Source organism: Botrytis cinerea, chromosome 7 (assembly GCF_000143535.2).
Source record: "Botrytis cinerea B05.10 chromosome 7, complete sequence".
Lineage (NCBI taxonomy): Eukaryota > Fungi > Ascomycota > Leotiomycetes > Helotiales > Sclerotiniaceae > Botrytis > Botrytis cinerea.
Genome location: NC_037316.1, coordinates 1,601,522 through 1,625,496, shown reverse-complemented (window position 1 = coordinate 1,625,496; position 23,975 = coordinate 1,601,522). Strand labels below are relative to the sequence as shown.

At 43.5% G+C, this 23,975-nt stretch overlaps 6 protein-coding genes across 7 annotated transcripts; 4 read left to right on the top strand and 2 right to left on the bottom strand.

The window, feature by feature from the left end:
* The first annotated feature begins 23 nt into the window (after positions 1 to 23).
* On the top strand, positions 24 to 3,272 carry BCIN_07g04490 (hypothetical protein). The gene is made up of 6 exons (XM_024694074.1): positions 24 to 327; positions 400 to 840; positions 891 to 1,242; positions 1,301 to 1,426; positions 1,479 to 2,091; positions 2,148 to 3,272. Exons 1-6 carry the CDS (start codon positions 111 to 113, stop codon positions 2,997 to 2,999), a joined length of 2,601 nt encoding a protein of 866 aa, XP_024549863.1. The 5' UTR covers positions 24 to 110; the 3' UTR covers positions 3,000 to 3,272.
* A 426-nt stretch (positions 3,273 to 3,698) lies between these two features.
* BCIN_07g04480 (hypothetical protein) lies at positions 3,699 to 5,979 on the bottom strand. The gene is made up of 2 exons (XM_001554074.2): positions 4,364 to 5,979; positions 3,699 to 4,266 (listed from the first exon to the last, which is right to left on the bottom strand). Exons 1-2 carry the CDS (start codon positions 5,753 to 5,755, stop codon positions 3,997 to 3,999), a joined length of 1,662 nt encoding a protein of 553 aa, XP_001554124.1. The 5' UTR covers positions 5,756 to 5,979; the 3' UTR covers positions 3,699 to 3,996.
* Positions 5,980 to 8,052: 2,073 nt separating this feature from the next.
* On the top strand, positions 8,053 to 9,577 carry BCIN_07g04470 (hypothetical protein). Of its 2 annotated transcripts, none has more exons than XM_024694072.1 (3): positions 8,053 to 8,466; positions 8,570 to 8,754; positions 8,802 to 9,577. In XM_024694072.1, exons 1-2 carry the CDS (start codon positions 8,343 to 8,345, stop codon positions 8,668 to 8,670), a joined length of 225 nt encoding a protein of 74 aa, XP_024549861.1. In that variant the 5' UTR covers positions 8,053 to 8,342; the 3' UTR covers positions 8,671 to 8,754; positions 8,802 to 9,577. The 2 variants fall into 2 exon arrangements, with proteins under 2 accessions (XP_024549861.1, XP_024549862.1); XM_024694073.1 differs by having other exon boundaries at positions 8,530 to 8,754.
* A 471-nt stretch (positions 9,578 to 10,048) lies between these two features.
* Bcsox1 lies at positions 10,049 to 12,408 on the top strand. Its single transcript, XM_001554077.2, has 5 exons — positions 10,049 to 10,352; positions 10,411 to 10,605; positions 10,879 to 11,145; positions 11,197 to 11,927; positions 11,978 to 12,408. Exons 1-5 carry the CDS (start codon positions 10,104 to 10,106, stop codon positions 12,189 to 12,191), a joined length of 1,656 nt encoding a protein of 551 aa, XP_001554127.1. The 5' UTR covers positions 10,049 to 10,103; the 3' UTR covers positions 12,192 to 12,408.
* Positions 12,409 to 12,458: 50 nt separating this feature from the next.
* Positions 12,459 to 13,705, top strand: BCIN_07g04450 (hypothetical protein). Its single transcript, XM_001554078.2, has one exon. It carries the CDS (start codon positions 12,649 to 12,651, stop codon positions 13,228 to 13,230), a length of 582 nt encoding a protein of 193 aa, XP_001554128.2. The 5' UTR covers positions 12,459 to 12,648; the 3' UTR covers positions 13,231 to 13,705.
* Positions 13,706 to 14,224: 519 nt separating this feature from the next.
* On the bottom strand, positions 14,225 to 16,088 carry BCIN_07g04440 (hypothetical protein). The gene is made up of 2 exons (XM_024694071.1): positions 15,038 to 16,088; positions 14,225 to 14,882 (listed from the first exon to the last, which is right to left on the bottom strand). The coding sequence occupies exons 1-2, from the start codon at positions 15,481 to 15,483 to the stop codon at positions 14,444 to 14,446; spliced, it is 885 nt and encodes a 294-aa protein (XP_024549860.1). The 5' UTR covers positions 15,484 to 16,088; the 3' UTR covers positions 14,225 to 14,443.
* Positions 16,089 to 23,975: the final 7,887 nt, after the last annotated feature.

Below are 23,975 nucleotides of genomic sequence, written 5' to 3'. Positions count from 1 at the left end.
CTTCATCAGTATCAACATTCTTTGTCAATCACTTGTATGCTGTCTAGCAGTTCCATTCTTACATTATAGTATCAATAATCATTATCTAATCCATCAGAAGATCCTCAACAATGAAAAGAAATCGCACTGGTCCTGCACTCTATCCTAATGCAGAAGACCAAGCTGGTCCACCTCCCCCTTTGGAGAAGCCTCTTTTTCTCGAATCTGTTACTCAATTGGACTCAATATCTCCTCCAGATTCTCCCACACATCACATTCATAGACCATCAAAGTTTCGACGTCAAGGATCAAAAATTCTCTCGGTTTTACGTTCGTTAACCAACGGCAGTAAGTAATCTCTTTACTATTTGTTTCCGATTTATACCCTACATATTCTAACTATCGGTTGTGAAATGTTAGGCTCAAGTATAGCTTTAGATGACGATTATGCACCGTTATCACCCCCTCCCGAATCTGTCGCTCTAGGCAAGAAAATCTCTATGGCTATACTCAAAGCTCCACCCACAATCGTTCATCGTACACAGTTCAAGAGTAGACCCAGTTTAATCTCTCTCGATAAAGGCGTTTTGGAATTCATGCCCGATGCTCCTACTCCCCCATCGAGTGCAGAATCTGCAACCAATAGCGGAAAATCATCTGGTCCCGATGCTAAACTATCGACTCAAAAGACTTCTCTCGAATCAAAGATCTCGCAAAAATCTGGAGGTGTTTCGCATCACTCTTCGGAGAATAAGAAGATCATGCAGAAGAACATGAATCAAGTAGAGGTTAACTCTGCTGAGGGAATTCTGGCATCAATCACTGAAGGTGATAGTGTTGAATGCCCACAGCCAGTTCCAAGCAAGTTTCCCTTCTTACTCTATTGTATAATCACAATTAATAATTTGCAGCTGTGATCACTGTCGAAAAGGCAGCTTCGGCCAAAGTCTTCTTCGAGACTTATTACAATGAGGTCTCTGCCAAACCAATAACACCTCGATCTCTCCGTCGCTTGAATCTAGAGAATGAGCTCTTGAATGACATGATCTCTACCCCAACAGATAAAGCCGAAAGACTTCAAGCCTTGGCTACAGCAGAAACGAATCATCTCAGGCAGATAAGAAATATGAAGGTACGAAGTACCAATGCTTTGAAGGGTAGAGATCATAAACCCTCGAACTATGAGGTGGTTAAGGTTCTTGGAAAGGGCAGTTTTGGTGTTGTGAGATTAGTTAGAGAGAAATGGGTCCCAGGTGCTAACGAGTAAGTTTTGCTATCACAGTTTATTTTTTGATGCAGATGAGTGGCTGATGATGGATAGATCGGAACCAAGTAAGCGTATCTACGCCATGAAGGTGATCAAAAAATCGGATATGCTCCGAAATAGCCAAGAAGGTCATTTGAGAGCTGAGCGTGATTTTCTCGTCGCTGCTGAGGGTTCTAGATGGTGAGTAGTGGGTAATGATATCTTTATTAAAGATACTAACCAACGTGAGTAGGGTTGTTCCTTTGATTGCCAGTTTCCAAGATCTCAATAACCTGTACCTGGTCATGGATTACATGCCAGGAGGAGACTTTCTTGGCCTCCTCATTCGCGATAATGTTCTCTCTGAGTCCGTCACAAAATGGTATATTGCCGAAATGATCCTCTGTATCGAAGAAGCTCATGCTCTTCGCTGGATTCATCGTGATATTAAACCAGACAACTTTTTAATCTCTGCATCTGGCCATCTAAAGATCTCTGACTTCGGATTAGCTTTCGATGGACATTGGTCTCATGATCAAGCTTATTTTCATAATCACAGATATTCGCTGCTGAATAAACTTGGAATTACTGTTGAGGGAGATTCTCTTGATAAAAAGGAAGGAAGAAGTGTAGCTGCGGCAATGAAGATGGCTCATGTGATGATGGGTGGAAAAGAACGACATGAGAAGAATTCGGATAATGCGTCGGATTCAGAGAGTATTCTTAATTGGCGCAATCGTTTTGGTAATAGGACGCTTGCCAGATCAGTGGTAGGTACAAGTCAGTACATGGCGCCAGAAGTGGTGAGAGGGGAATTGTATGATGCTAGGTGTGATTGGTGGAGTGTCGCTGTTATTCTTTATGAGGTGAACTACCAGTCGTTGTAGCTCATACGAAGGGGTTGATACTGATATTTTCATAGTGTCTCTACGGCCATACACCTTTCCTTGCCGAGGAAGGCGGAAGACAACAAACAAAGATGAACATCTTGAATCACAAAACCACATTCCAATTCCCTTCGCGTCCATCCGTCAGCAGAAGATGTCAAGATCTCATTCGTAGCATCATCCAAGAAAAAGACCATCGGCTCTGTAGTCGCCGCTACAAATCTCGAGACACAACACTCGGCTCCGTATCCTCTCGTCGAAACTTAGACTACGCCGGTCGCTACGTCTACCCCAATGATGGCGAAGATATCAAAGCGCATAAATGGTTCCGCGAAATTCAATGGGATCGCATTCATTTGATGCCTCCTCCTTTCATCCCCAACATCAAGTCGATGGACGATACGCATTATTTTGATGAGGAGGAACCGATTTCTGATTTCTCGGAAAGTGTGGCGAGTGTGCAACCGACAGTTCAACAGATTACTGATGCGCTTAAACCGTTTAATCGCGAGATTCAAATTCTTGCAACGGGGTTTATAGAGAGACCGCATGATACGGTTAGGTTGAAGAGGGTGGAGAAGGAAATTGATCAGTTTGCTATGAGGGATGAGGAGAAGGAGTATTTGAAGAGGTTTGTGAGGACGTTTGGGAAGAAGGAGAGGAAGAGACCGAGGGATAGGTTGTTGAGGGATAAGGAAATTGCGCCGAAGATTCTGGAGTTGAGGAAGAAAGGGGCTTTTTTGGGATATACGTATAGGAGAATTGATATGGGGATGGGAGGGAGAGGGATTGGGGTTGGAGATGGGAGTGGGAGTGGAAGGGGGGTGGTGGCGGCAGGAAGCTGGAGGGCTAATGTTTGGCATCGAGCTAGGTTGAGTGTTCATTGATTAGATTGTTCAAGCTTGCGTGGGATTATGAGGGTAGGTAGTTTTGATGAGAATATGTGGGAAGATGTGGGAGACTGAGGGTATTGATGAGGAGATGGATGACTGTTTGATTGGTATCTGGCTTATTAGCATGCATGGCTGGGCTGAGCTGGATTGAGCTGTTATTGAAAGGATCGACTTTTGTATTGGTTTCATAGATACTGTACACATTCGTTTATTGGTTCTTTTCTTTTGCTACTAATTTGACGTAATTCTCCGTTCTTTTTAAAATGACTTGAATTTGATCTTGATTGTGTTCTCAATATGCACGTCTTCCTTGACAGTGACGGAAAATAACGCTAGTGAATACACATGAAAATAGGTGATATAATTACCGTACAGTTAATGTGCAAATGGCCTTTGTTCTTCTCTTGTTTGTTTGATTATTTGTAATCTTAGATTTGGTACTGTACAAGATAAGTATACTTAAGTACATACTTCACTTACACAGAAGAGACATGATATATGTAAATGAATAGGAAAGGGTTGGTCGAGTCAAGTGTTTAATTTGTAGGTACAGGTAGGTGAAGAGGGGCGAGAAAGGTGACGATATCGGGCTGGGACATAAAGAAGAGAGGACCAAATAAGATATATAAGAAGTTGGCCGTTTGATCGCGCGAGAGGGAGAGGGAGACAGAGACAGAGAGAAAGGTAAATTGATGTGTATCTATACATTATAATATGGTAAATTTGTTTTTAGCACACAGAGCTGGGTGGTGGGGGAGTGTATACGGAATAATTATGACTAAAACGTTCCACATGCACTTCTGTGCAGAGGTTTATAAGAAAATTGTTTGTGGAAAGAAAGTTCAATTTGATTAGATTTAAAGATAGTATGGGGGTATATATTGTATACAGTATGAACAAACATCGCACATTCCGTTATCATTACGCTGAGCTTCAAAGACGGTGTTTAGAAAAGAAGGATATTTCAAGAAAATTGAGCCATGATTTGCACTCAAATGCGATTCTCAACTTGCTCAATAGATATCTTTATGTCTTGAGTGTTGTCGTCGTCGATGGGATAGAAGTCGGTGTTGTCGATGAATTTTTCATCGGGGTTATGGGGGTATGAAGAGCTAGAACGATCTGAATTTTCAGAGAGCTCACAGACGAAGTGATTGAGGAGGAGGCGATGTTTGAGGAGAGATTGGAAGTCTTCTCCGCGGGCGGCGTTGGCGATATTATGGGCTTGGATGAGAATTAGAAGCAGAAATCCTTCGATAATCTGGATTCATGTTAGCATGAAGATTATCATAGATGAGATATGATAGGGGGAATATGATGGTCAAGGCGGGTTCTGGAAAGGGAAAGATTAGACGTACCATAGTTGGTGTATTACACAGAAGTTGACCAGTCTCGGACCATTTCATTATAGACGCAGTGGCAAGTAATGCAAATACAACACCGACAGATGCGACGCACACACCCGATAATGCGCAAAACTCTCCTGCTGCGGCAGATGCTCTTGTGCTAAAATTTCTTGGCTTGGTAGGGGTTTGGTATGGTGAAGGGATATTAAGTAAATCTAATAATCGGTCATCACTCTCGGCAATCTTCTCGAATTGTTCCTCTGCAACTTTCTCGTCGCGGTGATAAACATTACGAAGTACAAAACCATCGATAAAACCCACAAGGCCGGTAAAGGTACCAATGATTAACCACCAGTTATCGTTAAACTTGAGAACGGGACCGACAGCTATCCAGGCAATCGTCACAATCAGAGTGATCAATAGCCCAACGCCCGAGCCCATGATATCCGCAAAGATATCGATGGCTCTATCAATCCAGCTGATTTTTGGGGCAGGGATCTCAAATATTGGATTAGGTTGGTAATCATTTGCAATCTCTCTCAATCGCCACTCAACCTCGGAATCGACTCTTAGAGCATATTCAAGACATTGCTCAAGGTTATCCTCTTGCTGTTGCTGTATATTCTGCAAGAAGACGGAAGTAAATGTCAAGGCAACTGCAGTAGCTGTATTAACATATAGTTGCCAAGTATCGCTGAATTGGAATATAGGGCCAATGCCAACCCAAAATAATATACCGATCCAGTAAATGATATATGCCCAAATCGAGCCGAGGCCACTAGCAACGGTTTTGCAAGTGTTGTTCCACATGTAGCGCGCTTTGGATATATTTCTATCGCCGCTTGTAAGTAGACTATTACCGACGTTGGATTCAACAGGTTCATCATCTTTGAACATTTTTTGAGCAGGATTCTTGTGGGTTTCCATCCACTGGCAGCCGGGTATTTGCCGAAGAAGGCGCTCAAAAGTTTGATTGCGCGACTGGAGCTCGGCGAGAGTGGTTATAAGAGAGTTTGAGGCGTTGGAAGCTTGCCTAAGGAGCAGGATATCTGTTAGGTAAACTTGAATTGAAGAGGCGTTTTGCATGACGATTTGCCAGGTATCAGTCGTGCCGTTAATGAAACCAAATATGACCCAAACAAGCACGATAGCCATCATTGCTACAAAAACCCAATTTGAACCAGCAGCTTTCGTGATAATGTCCAACACATTTTTTTTCGGTTTAGAATTGACGTCTTTAGTTGTGATTATGATTGGCTCTCTCTTGCAGTTTGATGAAGAAGGTCGTCCAGCGGCCTTTCTTGGTATAGGGCGGGAAGTCTGGGATACAGCTGCGGCTCGAATTGGTTGTTTCGTAGGTGAAATGAAGTCCTTAAACTTCTGCCAAGTTGGAGGGAAAGCCATATTTACTATAGTATATCTTCTAGAACAACAGCAAGTTTCATAAAATAGATGAATTTTAACAAGCAAGGTAACATTGAAAAAGAGGTTGAAGCCAGCTTGGAAAATGACAAGAATCAGAATCGACCAAGATTGACAAGACTTATATCAGATAATAGGTACCAGGATAGGGCATACTTGGCGTATGGAGTCACTGATTTCCATCTCATACTACCTGCGTGTCCTCCAAAAATTTGGGATAAGTGATAAAGATAGTCGGCATATTGCCCACATCTCTTGTAATACATGTCAGTTGTGCTTCTGACATTCAACATTCAAAACACTAGCGTTGTGAGAATCATAAGAAGTATCAATTGCTAGTTGAGTATAATGCGATGGGGGGATCTGAAAGGAGTCAAAATTTGATAGCAAAAGGAACAGAAACGCTGGTATTTCGAATGCTCAGATTCGAGGCGGCCTATGAGTTGGGTTTAAGTGATGAAACAAAATGAAAAAATAGACTCCGCCTTGGCGAGAAAAAACATGTGGCCATGACTTGGGGGGAAACAAGCAACAACAAGACGCCAAGAATTAGGGTGGGTGATCCCGTCTCAGACCCAAAATCCATTCAACAGCCGTGAAAATTATACAGGGCTGAACTCGTATGAACTCCATTGTAAACGCCATTGCTGCGGGTGGCTTGGCGTTCCCGCTCTTTCAACGCCTGCGCATCGACTGCCGCAGAAATGCTGTATGGATGAATGTATGGGGTGCCGCGCTACCGAGAATGATCCACAATAGTTTTTATATCACATTGGTAGAGTCGGTGAATTTGATGAAATTGAATGAGTAATCAATAATTGGGTCGAAGGGAGATATATTCACCTAAGAATGTAAGATCGACATGCATTGAAAATGATTATCCAGAATACAATAGTCCGCCTGTTCAAGGACTTGAGATTTTGAATGCTTGAACTATTCTAGGGATGTCGCCAAAGCGCCTTGCAGTGATACGCTAATATGACAGCGACAGCTTCAGTTGCTAAGAATATCTATTGATATAAAGCATAACCCACTGAGAACATTTGTTGCGACCCCAAACTTCTAAACTATGGCCCTCTCGCAAAAGATGGGTACCTCTGGTAACAAGGTTAGGGGGTTGACCCAATCGCAGTGCCACACTTGCCGCACATGTTGAACGTGCAGCCATGATGTTGTGGATCTAGAAAGTTGTGTGAAAGTAGTTCATTGATTTTTGTGTGCTGATTTACGAATCGATATGGAAAGGAAAACATGCTCAAAGCAAATATTGTAATAGCATGGCAAACGCCATATTGGACCCTGAGCACCCGGCAATCCTCGTCGCTAGCTTTACGGCACAAATATTCAAAGAAATCGTTCGAATGCCGTGAAGTGGGTCTATAGAAAACAAATGATTGCCGACACTGATTTTTCTATATGTGACGCCAATATTTTCCAAGAAGCAAAGATAACGGATCATGAGATGAGTCTGCCAATGTATTGGGGATGACGGTGCAAGCAGAGTACGATGAGATGAGCAATTCAACACGTCACATGAATCTAAGAAAATTCACTATTTCTAGAGCGGAATTTCGAGTCAAATATCTAGCCAAGGAATATCTGGTTGTGCTTTGAGTCTCACTCGAAACAAAGGTACGCTGTTGGATGCCGCGGAACATGATGCAGATCGGCACTTGCTAAACTCGAACATCGGTAGTCTATAGAGACGGCATTGATTTTTTGTCAAGCTTTGTCACGCCCCACCAAGGCTTCTCCAGTATCCTACAGTCCCTCGAGAGTCCTACCGACATTTTTGTACTCTCAGACCTAGGCATCGCATCAGTTGGGTTTAGCATGACGATGGTAGTATTTCGAAACGCGGACTAACACTGATGTAATAGAAGATCGGATGGAGATAGAAAGCATCTGGCAGTAGCCCGCAAAACTTTCCGGAATGAGAACAGTATTGATGCAACTCTTGCCGAACGCATTTAGAAAAAAACCATGTTTTGATGTGGAAGCAGTCGGACTTATACAGCCGGGCTTATATAAGCACAGTGCTAGCCTACTATGGTATGGTACGATGCGAGCAAAGAACCCAAACATCTAGTAGCAGCATCGACATACAGGAGTTCCACTAGAGTCTTGCCGTTGTACAACAGTCCTTCTCCCAATTCTCAACGTCTCTGATCACGATAGTACAATGTCAAGAGGTGCCCTGATAATAGACATTTCGATACATGAGGCTCCGATATCAAGGTAGGCAAACGTCAATACTTCACTTGATGTCACGACTCAGTGATAATACACAATGATGATGAATGTATCATGCTGGGTGTTGTAATTTTCGATTGGTGGTGAACTGATTTTACATATTCCTGGCGAATTAACACCTCTGGTGCTTCTTCCTCACTACAAACAAGCGTTTGTAGGTAGCACAAACCTTGGTATTTGCTTACCTTACATGCAATGCAGTCTTGTGGCTTACAAGACCGCATCGTAATCTCAGCTTTTGACTTCCCCGGATTGCCTCCTATATTGCGCCGAAGGGTGATTACAGAAGATTTTCTTATCCACAATATCCTGGATCATGAGAGAAGTTATCGTTCATCCCAGTCCTGAAATCTGGACTGAGATCACCGAAGTAGAAATTCCACAGCCTGGGCCCGACGATGTAGTGATCAAAGTTGTTGTTGCGGGGAGTAACGTCAAAGGTAAGCACACTTTTTCAACGTGTACTCGAAAAGGAGTAGCTCAGGCAGATATCCACTTTCTAGATTGGCTCCATCTCAAGGCACTAAAGAAGTCACTCAACAGTGGAGATGATATCGCTGGGTTTGTTCATTCCATCGGCACACATGTGCAAACAAAGAACGAATATTCTCTCGGAGAACGTGTGGCTGCCTTTCATCCGATGATGAACCCTCATGGAGCGTACGCCGAATATGCTGTTGCGCCAATACATACTGTAGTGAAACTCCCAGACATAATCACTTTTGAAGGTTAGTACCAAGTCGACGAGTGGTGCCAGTTTCTAATTTTCTCTTAGAAGCTGCGACTATCCCACTAGTAGTCACGACGACAGCAGTTCTTGACATTTGAATTCCCTTCTTGATCCATCTTCTGGTGACAAGCTAATCGATTATCGCTTGGGCACTGAACAAATGATCAAAGCTACTAAGGTGGCCTTAGGGAGTTTGGAGTGTCACCATGCTCTTGATGCCATCAGCTCAAATGGCACATGGATCCCGATCTCCCATATGTTAGCTCCATCGTTTTCGCCGCAGTCGCCATCTTACTTATCAGTCGTCACAGGCTCTAATAAGTACGACGAAGAATCAATTCAGACTGGAATTGAAGTGGTATACACCATGGTAGGCACAGCACATACAGGCGTCTATAAGCCGGACATGGTTAAACAACCATCCGATAAAGAGTTTGTGAAGGGTGATCCAGGGTGGGTGGCTGTGTTCTTTAAGTACATGTCTCAGATGTTGGAAGATGGCAGACTTACTGGTCACCCCTTTGATGTTATTGATGGAGGTTTAGCAGGAGTTGGAGAGGGCTTGAGGCGTTTACAGAGAGGACAGGCTAGGGGAGTCAAATATGTCTACAAGATTGGAGAAGTTGAGTGAGAACATTTTGGGGTATCGTTCTGACTAGTCAGGGACCGATTTTGCTTACGATCCATCAGACACAATTTACGTACTATCATATCAGATTGTGTAATTGGTTTTGAATTAAAAGTTTGAAGGAATTGAAGTCTTGAGAAACAAGCATAAATTTCAGAGCATGCAAACTATCGCTTGCGAAAGTCTAGACCCATTACTTACCGAGTTTTCAGCTTTTAATTCGGCATTTAAAAGCTTGTATGAATCTCTGATGCCGATCGATGAATTATCGCGATTGGAGAATCAGCCCACTTCATTATCGACAAATCCATCATTTGCACTTTGCCATTCTTTACTCAATTAATTTCCCAGCTTGTCAGCCAATTGCGTTCGAACAAATTCCGATCAAGCCCCATCGTTTTCGGACATACCGGTAGTTCTCGGCATTGTCTCCATTTAAATTTCTTTATTTGGTTCATTATCAAAGTCATGACGTCGCAAAATTTCCCTCCTCCAGTTCTGTTTGCGATGTAAGCAAGTGACATTCATCCTGGTGTTTTGGATTACAATGCATAGTTTGTGCATGATGTTCTGGTTGGACAATGGCCTGGGCGCGGAGGGGTAAATACTTTATTATCCGTACTTCCTCTTCACTTCCCTCCCTTGCTTCTCATCCATATTTTCAGAGTAAAATATTGAGTGCGAGATATTCAATTGATTCTTGAGAATTCTTGAACACAATGACAGAATCTGAATCGAACATCCACCATGCAAATGGCATGCATGGTCCAACCGGTAGAAGTGATGCTAGACATCCAAGTATACTACATCCAGATCTTGAGATACGTTCCAGTGATGAATTGCCAGACCCAAATGAATTGGAGTTGGAGGAAGAGTTAGATGGTTGGCACGGATATATCGAATGGGAAAAATATCCTGAGCGAAAGCAGAAAGTGAAAGAATTTATGAAGAAGTTTAAGTTTCCTTCGGTATGAAAGCGGTCCAAGTTTTGAACGAGACTCAAATGCTGATCGACTTGTGGTTCAGGCACCCGAGTTTCAATTAGTTCCCTTACCAAAAACCAATCCCGTACTAGAAGGCGTGAGATGGAAACAGTATCATTATGCATTGGGCAGGAAGACGAAAGATATGCCAGCAGAGAGTTGGCTGTTTGTGGAGAAGGAAAAGTCTCCAGACATGATTCATGTTTTACAGTTTCCATACAACGGAGAACCCCCTCGAGTATGTCCATCTACTTTTTTGATTCTGGGCCCGCGGAGTGTCCAATAGTCCGGACTACAGTTCAACAATGAAGATTTGTTATGAAGATTATCAAATCTATCAATCAATTGAAACGTTCAAATCATTTAAGATATTGAAGTTGATTCAAATATTGAATCATTTTCAGGTTTCTAATTGCTTTTGGACATTCAAACCCTTATGTTGTTGAACCGTAGCTCGGACTATTAGATACCCTGGGGTTCTGGGGATAGCAAGAATAACAAAGTTGAACAGAATCGACTCGTTGAATCGGCCATAACTTCGAATGAAGATCATTTTGTACGGAATCATGGTGGAATTCCTGAGATTGACGAAGATTCTTACTTCTTCGATGTTGCTGGTTTGGTGAATAATCCGAAACGTATTACTTTGAAAGATTTGAAGGATGAAACCATCTTTCCGAGACAGAGTAACGTGGTCACGATCCAATGTTCAGGGACCAGAAGAATTGAGCAAATTAATCAGTATCCTGGTGACGGAGATGAACTTATCAACGCACCCGTACGTATTCAACTCTCTATCTTGTACAACGGCATGCTGACACAAGTAAAGTGGGGAGAAGGAGCTATTGGAACCGCACGATGGACGGGTGTATCCCTCAAGAAAGTGATCAAATACTGCGGCGGTCTCAAAGACCCATCAGGAACTTATCATCTTGAATTTCTCGGCGCAGATACCTACTTCAAAAAGGGAGAAGTATACAACTACGCTGTATCTGTTCCCTGGCGCAAGGTGAAAATCAACGAGGTTCTTCTCGCCTGGGAAATGAACGGGGAGCCACTGCCTAAAATCCATGGCTTTCCATTACGTGCTGTGGTATTTGGCTATATCGGCGCTCGCTCGTGTAAATGGCTTACCAGAATTAACGTTCTCCCCCATGAATCTCTTGGTCCGGTGCAAAAGAAAGAATACTTGTATTACAATTCTCAAGTTGGAAAACATAATGCAACTTACAGTTCTGGGTTTAGTATTCAAGATATGCCAGTAAGCTCAGCGATCATGAGCCCCATAGATATGGATCAGATAGTGCATGACGGGACTATAAAAATGAGGGGATGGGCATATAGTGGGGGTGGACATTGGCCGGTGAGAGTAGAGGTTAGTGGGGATGGAGGGAATATTTGGTACGAGGTGCCTTATGAGAACTTGAGCGAAAAGTACTACCATGCCTGGAGATTATGGGAGATTGATCTTCCAGTCGATGCCGAAGGATGGTTAGAGTTGGTAGTTAGGTGTTGGGATAACTCGATGAACACACAACCTACCTTTGTGAGATCTACTTGGTAAGTTCTCCCTCCCTTTCCTAACTCTCAGGTTAGCTAATATCTACTAGGAATTGGGATCTTCATGTCACTTCTTCTTGTCATCGAATCAAGGTCTTTAGCATCAATAAATCGAGACCAAAGACAGCAGCAAGATTGCAAATGTATGAGAAATTGGGAGTACCATTCCTGCCAATCACGCAGCCTGGGCCTTTTGAGCTGGAGGAAGATGACGCTTATGATGCAGAGATGGAAGCTAGAGCTGGCCGAGATCCTTTAGAGTAAAAGAGAAGAAATTTCATGTGGAATTCAGTTGGTTGTTGTTTTCAGTGGTGCTACGGAGTTGAGTCGAGCGTTGTTGTGTGGAGTGTTTAGTCAGTTGATAGTTGTCTGTAATAGCTTAATGTGAAATTCTATTGTTTTGAGCATACTTCCGCTCCTAGGTCCTAGGCTCTAACTCTTCATCACCGGTGAGTCGATGGTATAATTTCACATATTTCCATGAGCTTAATTATAGGGCTACAATTCTAGCCCCACCACTGTCCATCAAACGACGTCATAGCACATACAAGCTACCCCACACATTCATATCCTGCTTAAACTCTATCATCACATTGACTTTCGTCACTTATTCTACTCTCAATCTCAAATAACACTAAAACAATACTATCTAAGGGCCGGTCCGCTTTTTGAAACTTACTATATAGTCCAACAAAACTAACTTACACTTGAAAAAAAAGAGATGTTTCAAGCACTCAAATCCAGCATGACGGACAAAGTACAATCTCCACCCAAAGATGCTGATGGGAATCCCAGCACTCAAGAAAAAGTCCTTTCCCAAATCAACGAAAAGATAAAGGCTGCACAAGAAGCCACCGAAAAAGCATCTGCAAATCGTGAAGAAGCATCCTCGCTTCCCGACTCCGAAGATGCACAAGAAGCTAAGGCAAAACTCCTAGAGGAAGCCCAGAAATTGGAGAAGAGGGCGAATTCGGAGTTGAAGATTGCACAGAGGTTGCAGAGTGGAGTGTGGCAGGGAGGCGCGGGAGGTGCGGGGATAGGGGCAGGTGTGGGAATGGGACTGGGGACGGTGGTGGGATCGGTGGTGGGAGGTGTGGTGAGTGTGCCGACTACGGGGTTGGGATTGTTGGCGGGTGTTGGGGCGGGGGCGGCTCATGGACCTTGGTTTAAATTACCGAAGATTGGGGGAGAGGAAGGGGAAGCGGGAGAAGCAGATGAGAAGATGGCGGAGGGAGATATCAAGAAGGAAGAAGGGGAGATGAAAAAAGTGGAGGCGGAGGCGGAGGCAGAAGAGGAGAAATAGTGGATGGTTGCATCGATACGAATCTACGAATTTCAACGGCCGATATGCGAATTTCGAATCAAGAAGCGATGTTTTATATTATACCAATTATTTGAAGATGGGACGAGATTGAATATTTGAAGAACGTTGGAGAAACATCATCAGACACGAAAGTGTCGACGTATGTATTTCATATGGGCACATCTGGAGTTGGAACTACGAGCACACTGTTTGTTATTTGCATTTCCTATAATTGCGTGATAAATACATTCATCATGCTATCGTTGTACATTCTTTAATTGTATACTATTTCATCTTCGTGGAACGAAAACTTTAGGACAATTTGAGAATTGTGTTCTCGAGAACGCTAGACGACCACAATCAAGCTTGAACCAAATGATTTTAAGTCTGAATACTCTCATCTAAATCATATCAGACCGCAGATTATATAAATTAGATACGATTTTGTTTACAAATTTGACTCGCCATCGTCTCATTAACAGGTCCAGGTATATAATCTTTAAATCAAGTCACAGGGCTAATGATGATAGGTATCTTAACTATATCACACTCCACTCTACAACATCCTCCCTTCATTCGATTTCATTTACTATACTCTTCAACTCTTCAAGAACAAGACATCAACCTCCGATGACCCAAACCAAGCCTCGCCTTAACTTTATCTTGCAACTTACCATCTACCTACACATCATTTCATCCGTACTTTCTGCTATGAACATCGAGGACGAACCTCGATTCTCTCATCTAAAGCCATCCCCACAGACAGCAATACTTAATTTCCAAGAAACAACAACCAAGACCCTCCTTATTTCCAATGTGCAAATAAATTCAAGAAGTCATAAAATCGGAACTCAGGCCGGAAAAAAAAAACTAGGTATGCAAGTGAACTTTCCTTTCTTCAATTTCTATCTAAATGCCCAAGGCAAGATCGGATACACGCTAACTGGTATAACTCAACCCTAATCAATACTAGGAATCCCTCATTTGACCACCATGAGTTTTCTTTCCCGTTCCCAATTCCTCAATCTGAAACCAGCGTGAAATCCTGAAAGAACATAACTACATTACCATTCCAGCGTTCAAAAGTTCAACCCGAAAATATCTGATCTCACCCCATCCCATCCCGTCCCATCCCATGCAAACCCCATTCGTATTCCCAATCAATTCTCTCGCAGAAATCCTCTTAATTCCTCCATGAAGCAGAACCCCAACCCTACAAAACCAACAATCCCACAACCCCAAACCCCCCAATCAACCCTCCAAACCCCACTTCCCTCGCGCTCCTCCCCGCCGCCCCCAAAAACTGCACCGGTCCACTCTCATCCCCCGCCACATCCCCAATTTCGCTCGGCGTCGCTCCGAACGCCGATTCGTCAATTGTAGCTGGATTCGTCGCGGCGGGAATAACCGACGGGAGAACAGAAGCAGCGAGGATATCGGCATTGCCGACTGAGGGGAGAGATTGAGGGAGGATGGATGCGGGGAGGGATGAGAGGGGATAGAGGGGGAGAATTCCTGCTGCAGGGAGAGAAGAGGGGGTTGTGAGAGCGGCGAGGGAAGCGGTGGTAGGGACGATTGTTGAGAGGGGCGACTGGGGAAGAATGGCGGGTGTGAGGGCTATGCCGGGGAGAGCGCGCGTTTGTGTGCAGGGACTGTGTGGGGAGGGGGGGAGAAACGTTAGCTTGATTCTTCATGATGTTTTGCGTTTTGTGTTTTATGGGTCGCACTCGCTCGCTCGCTCGCTACGTGAAAAGGGGAAAGAAGGAAAATGGAAAGAAGAGAAGGGAGAAAAGAAAGATAAACACACCAATCTGTAATAGTAAGTGTCGAAGCCTCAGTAATCGTATACGCAATCCCGTTCTGCTCAATCACCGTCGCCTTGGGACAATAAGTCGTCAGCGCCGTGACAATTTCAGTCGTGTAAACTACCCCGTCTTTTTTATCATCATCGTCGTCATTGTCATTGTCATTCACATCAATATCGTAATTAGCATTATGGTTATAATTGATGTTGTAATTGTTGTTGATGTTGGTGTTGCTGTTGTAGTTCTCGTTTTCGTTGGTGTTGTAATTCTGGTTTTGGTTTTGGTTGGCGTTGCTGTTACCGTTGGGATTGAGGTTTCCGTTGGAGGTCCCGCTGAAGGTTTCACTGCCACTGCCACTGCCGGTTTGAGAGTTGCTTTCGAGACAGGTGACGAGTGTGGAAAGGGGGAGAAGGAGGAACGCGAGGCTGAGGAGGGTTGGTTGATGCATTTTGGTGTTCGGTGTAGAGAGGTGCGTTGATAAAGTATCTACTTTTTTGACTTGAAGTCTGGGAGTTTGATATCCAGAAGAGATCGAAAGACTGCCAGCTTGAATGAATTGGGCCGAGTAGACTGGCTTAAATTAATACTGAAAAAAGAGCTGGTTGAACGAACAACAGGAAAATAGCTAAGGAAGTCTTGGGAATCCACGTCTTCTTATGTGTTAACGGGTCAACTCGTAGCTTCTCAGCTCTTCGTGGGTAGTAAACTGTAGTAAAATCTCCTCGCGTATCCAATCTCCTATCATGGTTCCCTTCATTTCACGCCATAATGCTTGTTTACCTATATTTATAGCCCTGGAATGCAAAAGCACAGTCTTAGATACGTCCCGCAGTGCTTGAGGACAGGAATGTGTATCTCGTATGCTACACATTCCAGTTTACGTTGATCTCTTGGTATGTGGTTTCATGTTCAGCAGATCAACCGTCGATGTCGCGACGACAAGTATGTGCGCCACATTATTAATATGATTTTTTTGCACTTGACTGGCTCGTCTCGTCGGGACCGAAGCAATGATCGTACATAACACATTGAAACGAGGTGACGAGTAATATCAGGGAGACGATATTGAGCCCACGTTGATGTTTTCAGAAATGTACATCAAACTCTTTTTGTATGGGCATCTTTTCGCCGATCTGATGACATGAAAAACCACTGGGTTAACTACTTGACTGGCCATTTAAATACGGACAAGCTTACCAAGACGCAGATAGGCTTGAGTCCACATTAGTGAACGATGCATGCCCGTTTCTTCGTTATTTCTACCTATTGAACATTCTCACGCCACAATGATAAACCAATCCCCTCTGTTAACTTCTGACTTCATGCCTGGACCTAGCAAATCATATAACCTATCGTGTATGCCCAAATATCTACGCTTCAGCTATCCCCGTATGCATAGTACCAACAGCAACATTCAACAATAGGGTCACTAGACCAATTACAATCCTCAAGCCATCAAGCTACTAAACTCCCTTTGCTAACCTTGCGATCGAATATCAGTTCTTCCGCACACCGTATTTGATTCTGTGTCTCTACAACAGCTCCTTCATTCATTCGGTGTCCCATCCGCTCACTATTATCAGGTCCCCTAAGCAACTCTCCATGATTCCTTTCCATATATCAAACCAGCAACAAACGATCATCCATCATCTCCCCACCGCATTCATCTAGAGCTTTCTATAAAAAAGAATCATGAAACACCCAAGAGAAATACCATCCGACCTACCCAAACCCCACATCTACAACCGACATTCATTCATGAACCTGACTGATCGTTCATTTGTGATTTCCATCTACATACTAACTAGTACGAGACAGAAACCCATCCCCAAACACCTCAAACAACCTTTTCAACCCCCCCCCCCCCCCCATCAGAAAAACTCCAGCGCCCAGCATAAAACTCAATCCAGATCCATCGTACGAGCACAACAGACTCAGATTCAAATACGCAAATGTGAGGAAAACACCATGTGTATACACGCAACAAAACTCCCATCCCAAAATATCCAACCAAGTCATTCACTACATGAAAAGAAACCCTTCTCATTCATACCTATCAGAGAACTCTCCTCATCCCATTCCTCATCACGCCTCACAAAACGAACTCATGATGACATGGAATTTACACAAACCATCTTGATGTCTTCTCCGCGTATTAGTGACTTTTCATCATGAGAGCTGACATAATTACCGAGGACTCCTCTCCTAATACCTATACCCTATCTCCGCGAATCTTTGTAAGATTGCGGTATTTGTTCATTCCATGTCGTACATATGCATACAATATAATACACATAAGCTCTTCGTCATCGTCTAGATTTGAATCTCCTCACCTGAGTCACCTCGTGGTATTATCGACCCTCTGTTTTCCATGTCATACAGCACCACACCACACCACATCAGCATCTCCGCATCCACCCACACCTACTCACCAACGCGCCTCCCACCCGCCACCTAGCGGAATCCCCCTCCAGAAAAAGAAGAAACGTCTGCACCCCTCAATCCAACTACCAAACACACATCGCATCACATCGCATCCGCACATACACATACCCATCTTGGCAAGCCACACTGACGAATGCGCAATCAAATCTCATCCATCTCTCCCACAACCAGATTCACAAGCTGACCCAATCTTACCTACGCTTCACACTCCCGAACTCGCTGCTTATGATTGAATTTACGCAATCTGTGATCTGTGATCCAATCTACGACCACCACACCACACCACCCACAACCTACCTACCTACATACATCCACTCCCCCAAATTCCCAACCTCCAGATCGAAATGCAAGAAATCATAGATCAAAGATTACGCATCCCGCCCCCCCTAAACAAATTTCCTGTACCGACTAGGTAAGCAAGCAAAGAAGAGTAATCGATCGGTAAGTAAGTAAGTAAGTAAGCAAGTAAGCAAATAGCAAGCCCTCAAAAAGTAATAAGCATAACAATTCTCCGTACCGCTCCGGCTCGGAAACAGCACTCTTGTGGTTTGCTGACTATCACGAATAAAAGTGCGGGGTGAACAAATAGACAAGCAGATAGATAAATTAGTCACCTAGTACCTACCTAGCTGCCTGGACTGCGAAGTCGGCAATGAGATGAGGTGATATCGAGTGATTGATCGATTGTAGTACGATTTTACATATATATATATATATTGGCCGCGCTAAGCTACGTACGGACGGGTATGCAACTGGCTTACTTTATCTGCTCGGGTAGACCAGTCAGTAGATGCATATCCATCTGCCTAGAAGCGCGTAAGCATCTAAACCGATTGCGCTTGTAGAGCTAGATGGTACGTACCTATCTATGTAAGAGCCATGTGGTGCGCATTACCTGCGCAAGAGGGAAAAAATAAAAAAATAAAAAAAATACGCAAGACTAGTGCATGCGTGCATGTGCATGGGATTTTCACTCGAAAAGCGTGGCGATGGGATGGATAATGCAATGAGGAAAGAGATCAACTATCACTATCAATCCCATCAGCGAGTGACTGGCTCTGTATCTCTCGTTCGCATTGCCGGTTGCCGATTCGCGAATCCCGTTGTGTTGTATATGTCACTTATGTCGCATGGTGCTGCGTTGCGTCGTAATTCAGTACCATGTGGTGCAGTGTCATGCATATATACATACTACGTAATTTATCTACATACATACATTTCAATACCTCGCCTCCAGTAGAGCAGGACGAGAAAAAATGGGATATCGAAGATATACACTCGTTTCAATATTCGATATCAAATCTAATGACACCGCCCATATTTGGAATTGCAATTTGAAAGAATAATAAAACTATGAGCTTCGAATCCAACACACCTTCTATGCTATTCGGATTAGTAATCAAAAGGCTGCCGTCCAACAATAAAGATTATCCGATCTCCAAAACTAATTAGAATATTCACATCATTTGAGATGTTGAATTTGATTGGAACATTGAACTACTTTCAGATTTCTCATGGCTTTTGAGTATTCAGAATCTTATATTGTCGGACTGCAGTTTGGACCATTGGATGCCCTGGATATCATTGTAAAGTATCTCAAGACAAACGTTTCCAATCCATGATGCCATTCGAGTGGTTTGATTTCCCGGGCTCTCCCTCCCCAAAGCTCACCTACTAGGTAACAATGCATGAATGATATGCCGAACATTTTCCATATGTGTTGTGTGTGGGACACATGAGTATCACATGTATTCTGCCTGTGACTCGGATAAAATGCCACGAGGTGGGCGCGCACAAATGTAATGTAGATACGATGCGATACAGGCGTATCCTAGATACGAAAAAGGGTGGCAAAAAAGATGCATGGTACCTACAATTTGCCATGCGAATACAACTACAACTTCCCGGGAAGATGCTTTAGGAAGGAGAGTGTAGTGTGGTTTCTTTTGGAGAGATTCTGATACACACAAATATCCTATCGATATCCTGTCTTGTTGATGGAACGGTGTGGTGAGGGTGGGAGGTAAGGTGTAGGTAGGGTTGAACATCCAGAATCGATGGATGCATTGAAGTATCTTCCTCCCTTCATCCACGAGCCCCGAGTTTGGCTTGATTTGGAAAGGGGAAATGAGACGAGTTTCCTTTTGCTGCGTGCTGCACTACTGTATTAGGAATCCATCCAGGATCAAGTGGTAATACCTCAACATCGCTTGTGTGAGATGACTGTATGAGGACTCAGAACATGCGTTTTTGAGTTGAGACTAAGTCGTGGTCTGCACACTTCGTATCGACTGATGTTCGGGTATTACCGTCGGTATAGACTGACACCTCGAACGCGAGATCCCAAACATCTGCCGGTGGCGTTGTCGCCTTGCTAGGATTTTGAACGGTGTCGAAACCGAAAAGTATTTTTGGGGCATTTTTGGAGAGGAAGCTTCAGCCGGCCTGACAACATTTTTCCTTTTGAGCCCAAATTGTGATTCAGATGAAACCGCATCCTAGGCAGAGATAGATCATAGAAGACACGTAGAACATTGGATGCTTGTTCACAGAAGTTTAGGATAAATGAGTTATTAATGAGATAGCTATAGTCGTACTAGGTGGGATTATTCTCCGATTATTATAAAATTTGATGGGGGGGATCGATTAACGTTACCCAAAAATTGAACCAAGAAAAAAAAGCAAGGATTCAAAAGAAAAGTTCAATGCTTCTAGAACCCTTCTGGAAGTTTTCTGGAAGTTTTCTGGAAATTCTCTAGAACTCTTCTAGAAGCTTTCGAGAAAATCTTACGACTTTGAAACCAATCTTGTAATTGAAATTTAAAATCCTTTCCACCAAGAAATCCTCTGCAGAGTGCAAACTCCAGACTCTGTCCAAGGTGAGTGCAAAAATGAAACCAGACATTTTGTACCCGCATCGGAAATTATCGAGAACAGGGTGTGTGTTGTCGAACTCTGGGAAAATGTGGTGATTGTGATGCAATCTACTCCGTATGTCTCGTGTATACCGATTATCAGGTAATGTAAAACTTCAGAGGAGATTGGATTGACAAGGCTACAGATTCGGGTGTTCTATCAAGAAGTTCCACAGTCCACGGTCCACGGTCCACTCCATTGGTTACTATCGTATATCATATATGATGAATTTTTGATGGATGATCACTTGATCTATCATCTATCAAAGACACCCCCACCATCCACCAACCACCACCCCCTTACAACCCTTTTCGACATTCGCAAGCATATTCCCACCGATACATGTGTATTGTGTGTACTTCCGTACAAGATACACTGCCAACGCAAAAAAGTAAAAAGGGGTGTCGTAACTTGGCGATCTGTTCATGCGGCGTAATCTTTAATCTCCATAGATATGATATGCTCACAAACCCTTGACCAATATACTTTGATAATTGGTCGGGAGAAATTCCCATTTTCGTAATATTGTTTGCTGCTTTCTAGAAGCTTGACAGAAGAATATGGATCCTGGGATTATTGCCCATTTTTGGGTAAAATTTGGAAAGTAAGATGGAAGGGAATGCTGGGGAAAATACCGGGGTATCTGTCGGCCAAAAGCGTATTGCCTGGTTCTAGACAGAGGATCAATTTCCAACTACTGGGTACCGACATCCTATACTTTTGTTGAAACTTCATCGGGGTAGTGTACCGAAAGGTGACTGGGTAGAAGCGTAGCACAGAGTAAGAATTCGGGTTGTAGGTTGCTATGCGAGCAATCGATGCACAGAGAGTTGGCTCCAGTGGGAGCAAACTCAATATACCATACAGTTCTTAATTTGATATTAGATATGAATCATCAAGATCCGAGTGGACAGCAGGATTATACCAAATAGATTGAGGTGACACTGTGGAAAGTAGTCAGCCATCTTAGGTAACTTTCCCAATTGCTTTCACAAATCCCACTCTAACTATGCACCCTCTCACCCCTTTGGGACACTTGTATAAGGTGCGAGGGTACACACAGCAAGGGAAACGAGCTCGCTAGTAGTAGAACTTACCACCTCTCAACCCCCAAAACGAAAACGATAACTTCACCCACCCATACCCATCACCGGCTCAGAGAAAACCCCTCGGTATCTTCGGCTTTGAAAGTCTGATCCCTCGGTAACACGACAGACCAACGGCTAATAAATCAATCAAGTTTCCCTTTCATGTTACGTGAAACCAATTGCACTTCTTTCTGACTGCGTGCGTAATATGCAGAGAGTACAGAATCAAGTACAGAAAGAGATGCACGTTTCTTTATGCATAACATGCAATAGTGCAGAAATTGATATTGGATTTCCGGGGGCCGATTGTGCAAATATCCGTGTGTATTGACAAGATAGTCAGCTGTGTGACTTCTTCGCTACACCCACTGCGTATGTGAATTTCAAGAAATTGATACCGAATATGGTATGTGCGAAAGTTCAAGACACGAGCTGACTTTGAGAGATGATGATGGAAAAACCTGGTGAGACATGACTGGAAGAGTGTTATAACATCCAAACTCATCTATGCCTCGTCTAGTACATTTTTAGCTGATTAGAGTTTAACATATTAGTATCACAATAAAAAGCAACGTCGAAATGAGAGGTCGGTTTATAATCCGATGAATATTATGTATGTATGTATGTGTGTGCCTGTCTGTGTCTTTCTTTTCCCATAAAAAGAAAGCACAAGGCTGAGTGAGACATTTCCTCGTGGTTTAGAGATTTGATCAGATTCGGCCAGTACGATCTCGTACAGGATGAAGGAGTGAACGAACTACTTTTCATCCAGCATAGAACGACGTGTCAATTTTCCACACTTCAATTGACCATGGGATTTTAACTACCAAAACCTGTGAACGATTGACGCTTATTTATCCATTCCATCCTCATCCGCGAGAATAAATCAAGAATCTAGATACTGCCCGGCTAACTGGCTTAGCGTGCTCTTAAATTATGGTTCCTCCCAACAATATTTTCTCCCTCTGTTGCCCTCTCGTCTCCCTCCTCCCTCCTCTCCTCTCCTCTTTCTTACAAATAGGAATGTGACTGTATTTTTCTCCATGCACTCGCCACATCCGCCGATATAATTGATTTGTGCACCTGATCAAGGATATTTATACTTAAGTGGATTGCTTTTCAGGAAGCATCCAACCATCAGTGGATAAGGTTCATCGACAAACCCTTCAAGCGGCACCACCTGAATGATTTGCTCCACTGGCTATATGATATCACAAACACACTAAATATCGGGACATCCCAGGAAAAACGTGGCAAGAAAACGTGGGAGTCCACTATTGATGCCCGTTCAAGGCGGTTTTCTCTCGATATTTCACAAATCCATATCCAACCAATAACTGTATTCACGTTCTATTCGCTACAATCCTCGCACCCAGTTCTTTTGCTCCTCTTGTGTCACAATTTCATGAATCGACTCAACTGGACCTCACAAACAGTGTGGGTACTCCCCTCTTTCGTTCCCCTTACTAGTTTTGAAACGAATCCACGTATATCCGCGAACCCACGAACACAGCTACGAGATAAATTATGCGCATCAAAAGGCTGCTACAGTATATGCGAGAAGGCCAGAAGAGTTAGGACGGGCGGCCGGGCTATGATGGTAAACGGAGTCTGTGCAGCATTCCTCTATGCGTATTGGATGCGAGCCCGCTCGACGGAGTGCCTCCTCCATAGTACGAGATCGGAGAAGGGTAAAAGGAGAGATTATTTCGTACAGTTGTGTGAGCCAGGGGATCTTTCAATGCCGTTGACATACTGGGTCTCTTTTAGTCCTGCATAGCCAGAGCCCTTCCTCTTCCCATGGGATTTCCGCACGCCAGGAAAGATTCATCGACAAGCAACATGACAGCCCAAGGCGACTGGGAATACGAAATCAATATGTCTTCATCCCATTTTCTTTTTTCTCCTCCCTGCTCAACTCCACACGCACATGTTGCCAAGCTCATTTCGGCCTCCCTGTGAATTTGTCTTCGATTTGGCGGTGATGTGGTGCATATCATCTGTCCAAAATTCTCGACTATTGATACTAAAACACGATAAAATCACTTGACAAGCTGATATCCATATTAATATCCATATCGAACCTTACCGCCCACCCACGCGTCGTTCGTAATTGCGAGCAAAAGGCCGATGACTAGATGATCGTCGCGCTTTGCCGCTTTCTCAATAGCCCGAATTCTTATTGTGCTTCACCGCCTCTCGAAACGCTGGTCGTTGAAGGACAGGGATAATCAGACATCAGAATATTTCCACATGGCTCCCGAATCCTTCCCAGTTCATCGGGCGGTGACAAATAGAAATGAAGCGCCAAACACAATCATGCCGTATTGAGTCCATAGTTTCCATTGCCCTACCCGGGGTTTCTAGAACCATGATGGAAATTGAGGGACCTGTCTGTGTGGAGTACGGAGCATTCAACAGTTTCACCAAACCCTCTTGTATGATTTTTTTCTTTTTTCTCTTTTTTTTTTTAATGCTGTCTGTACCGAAG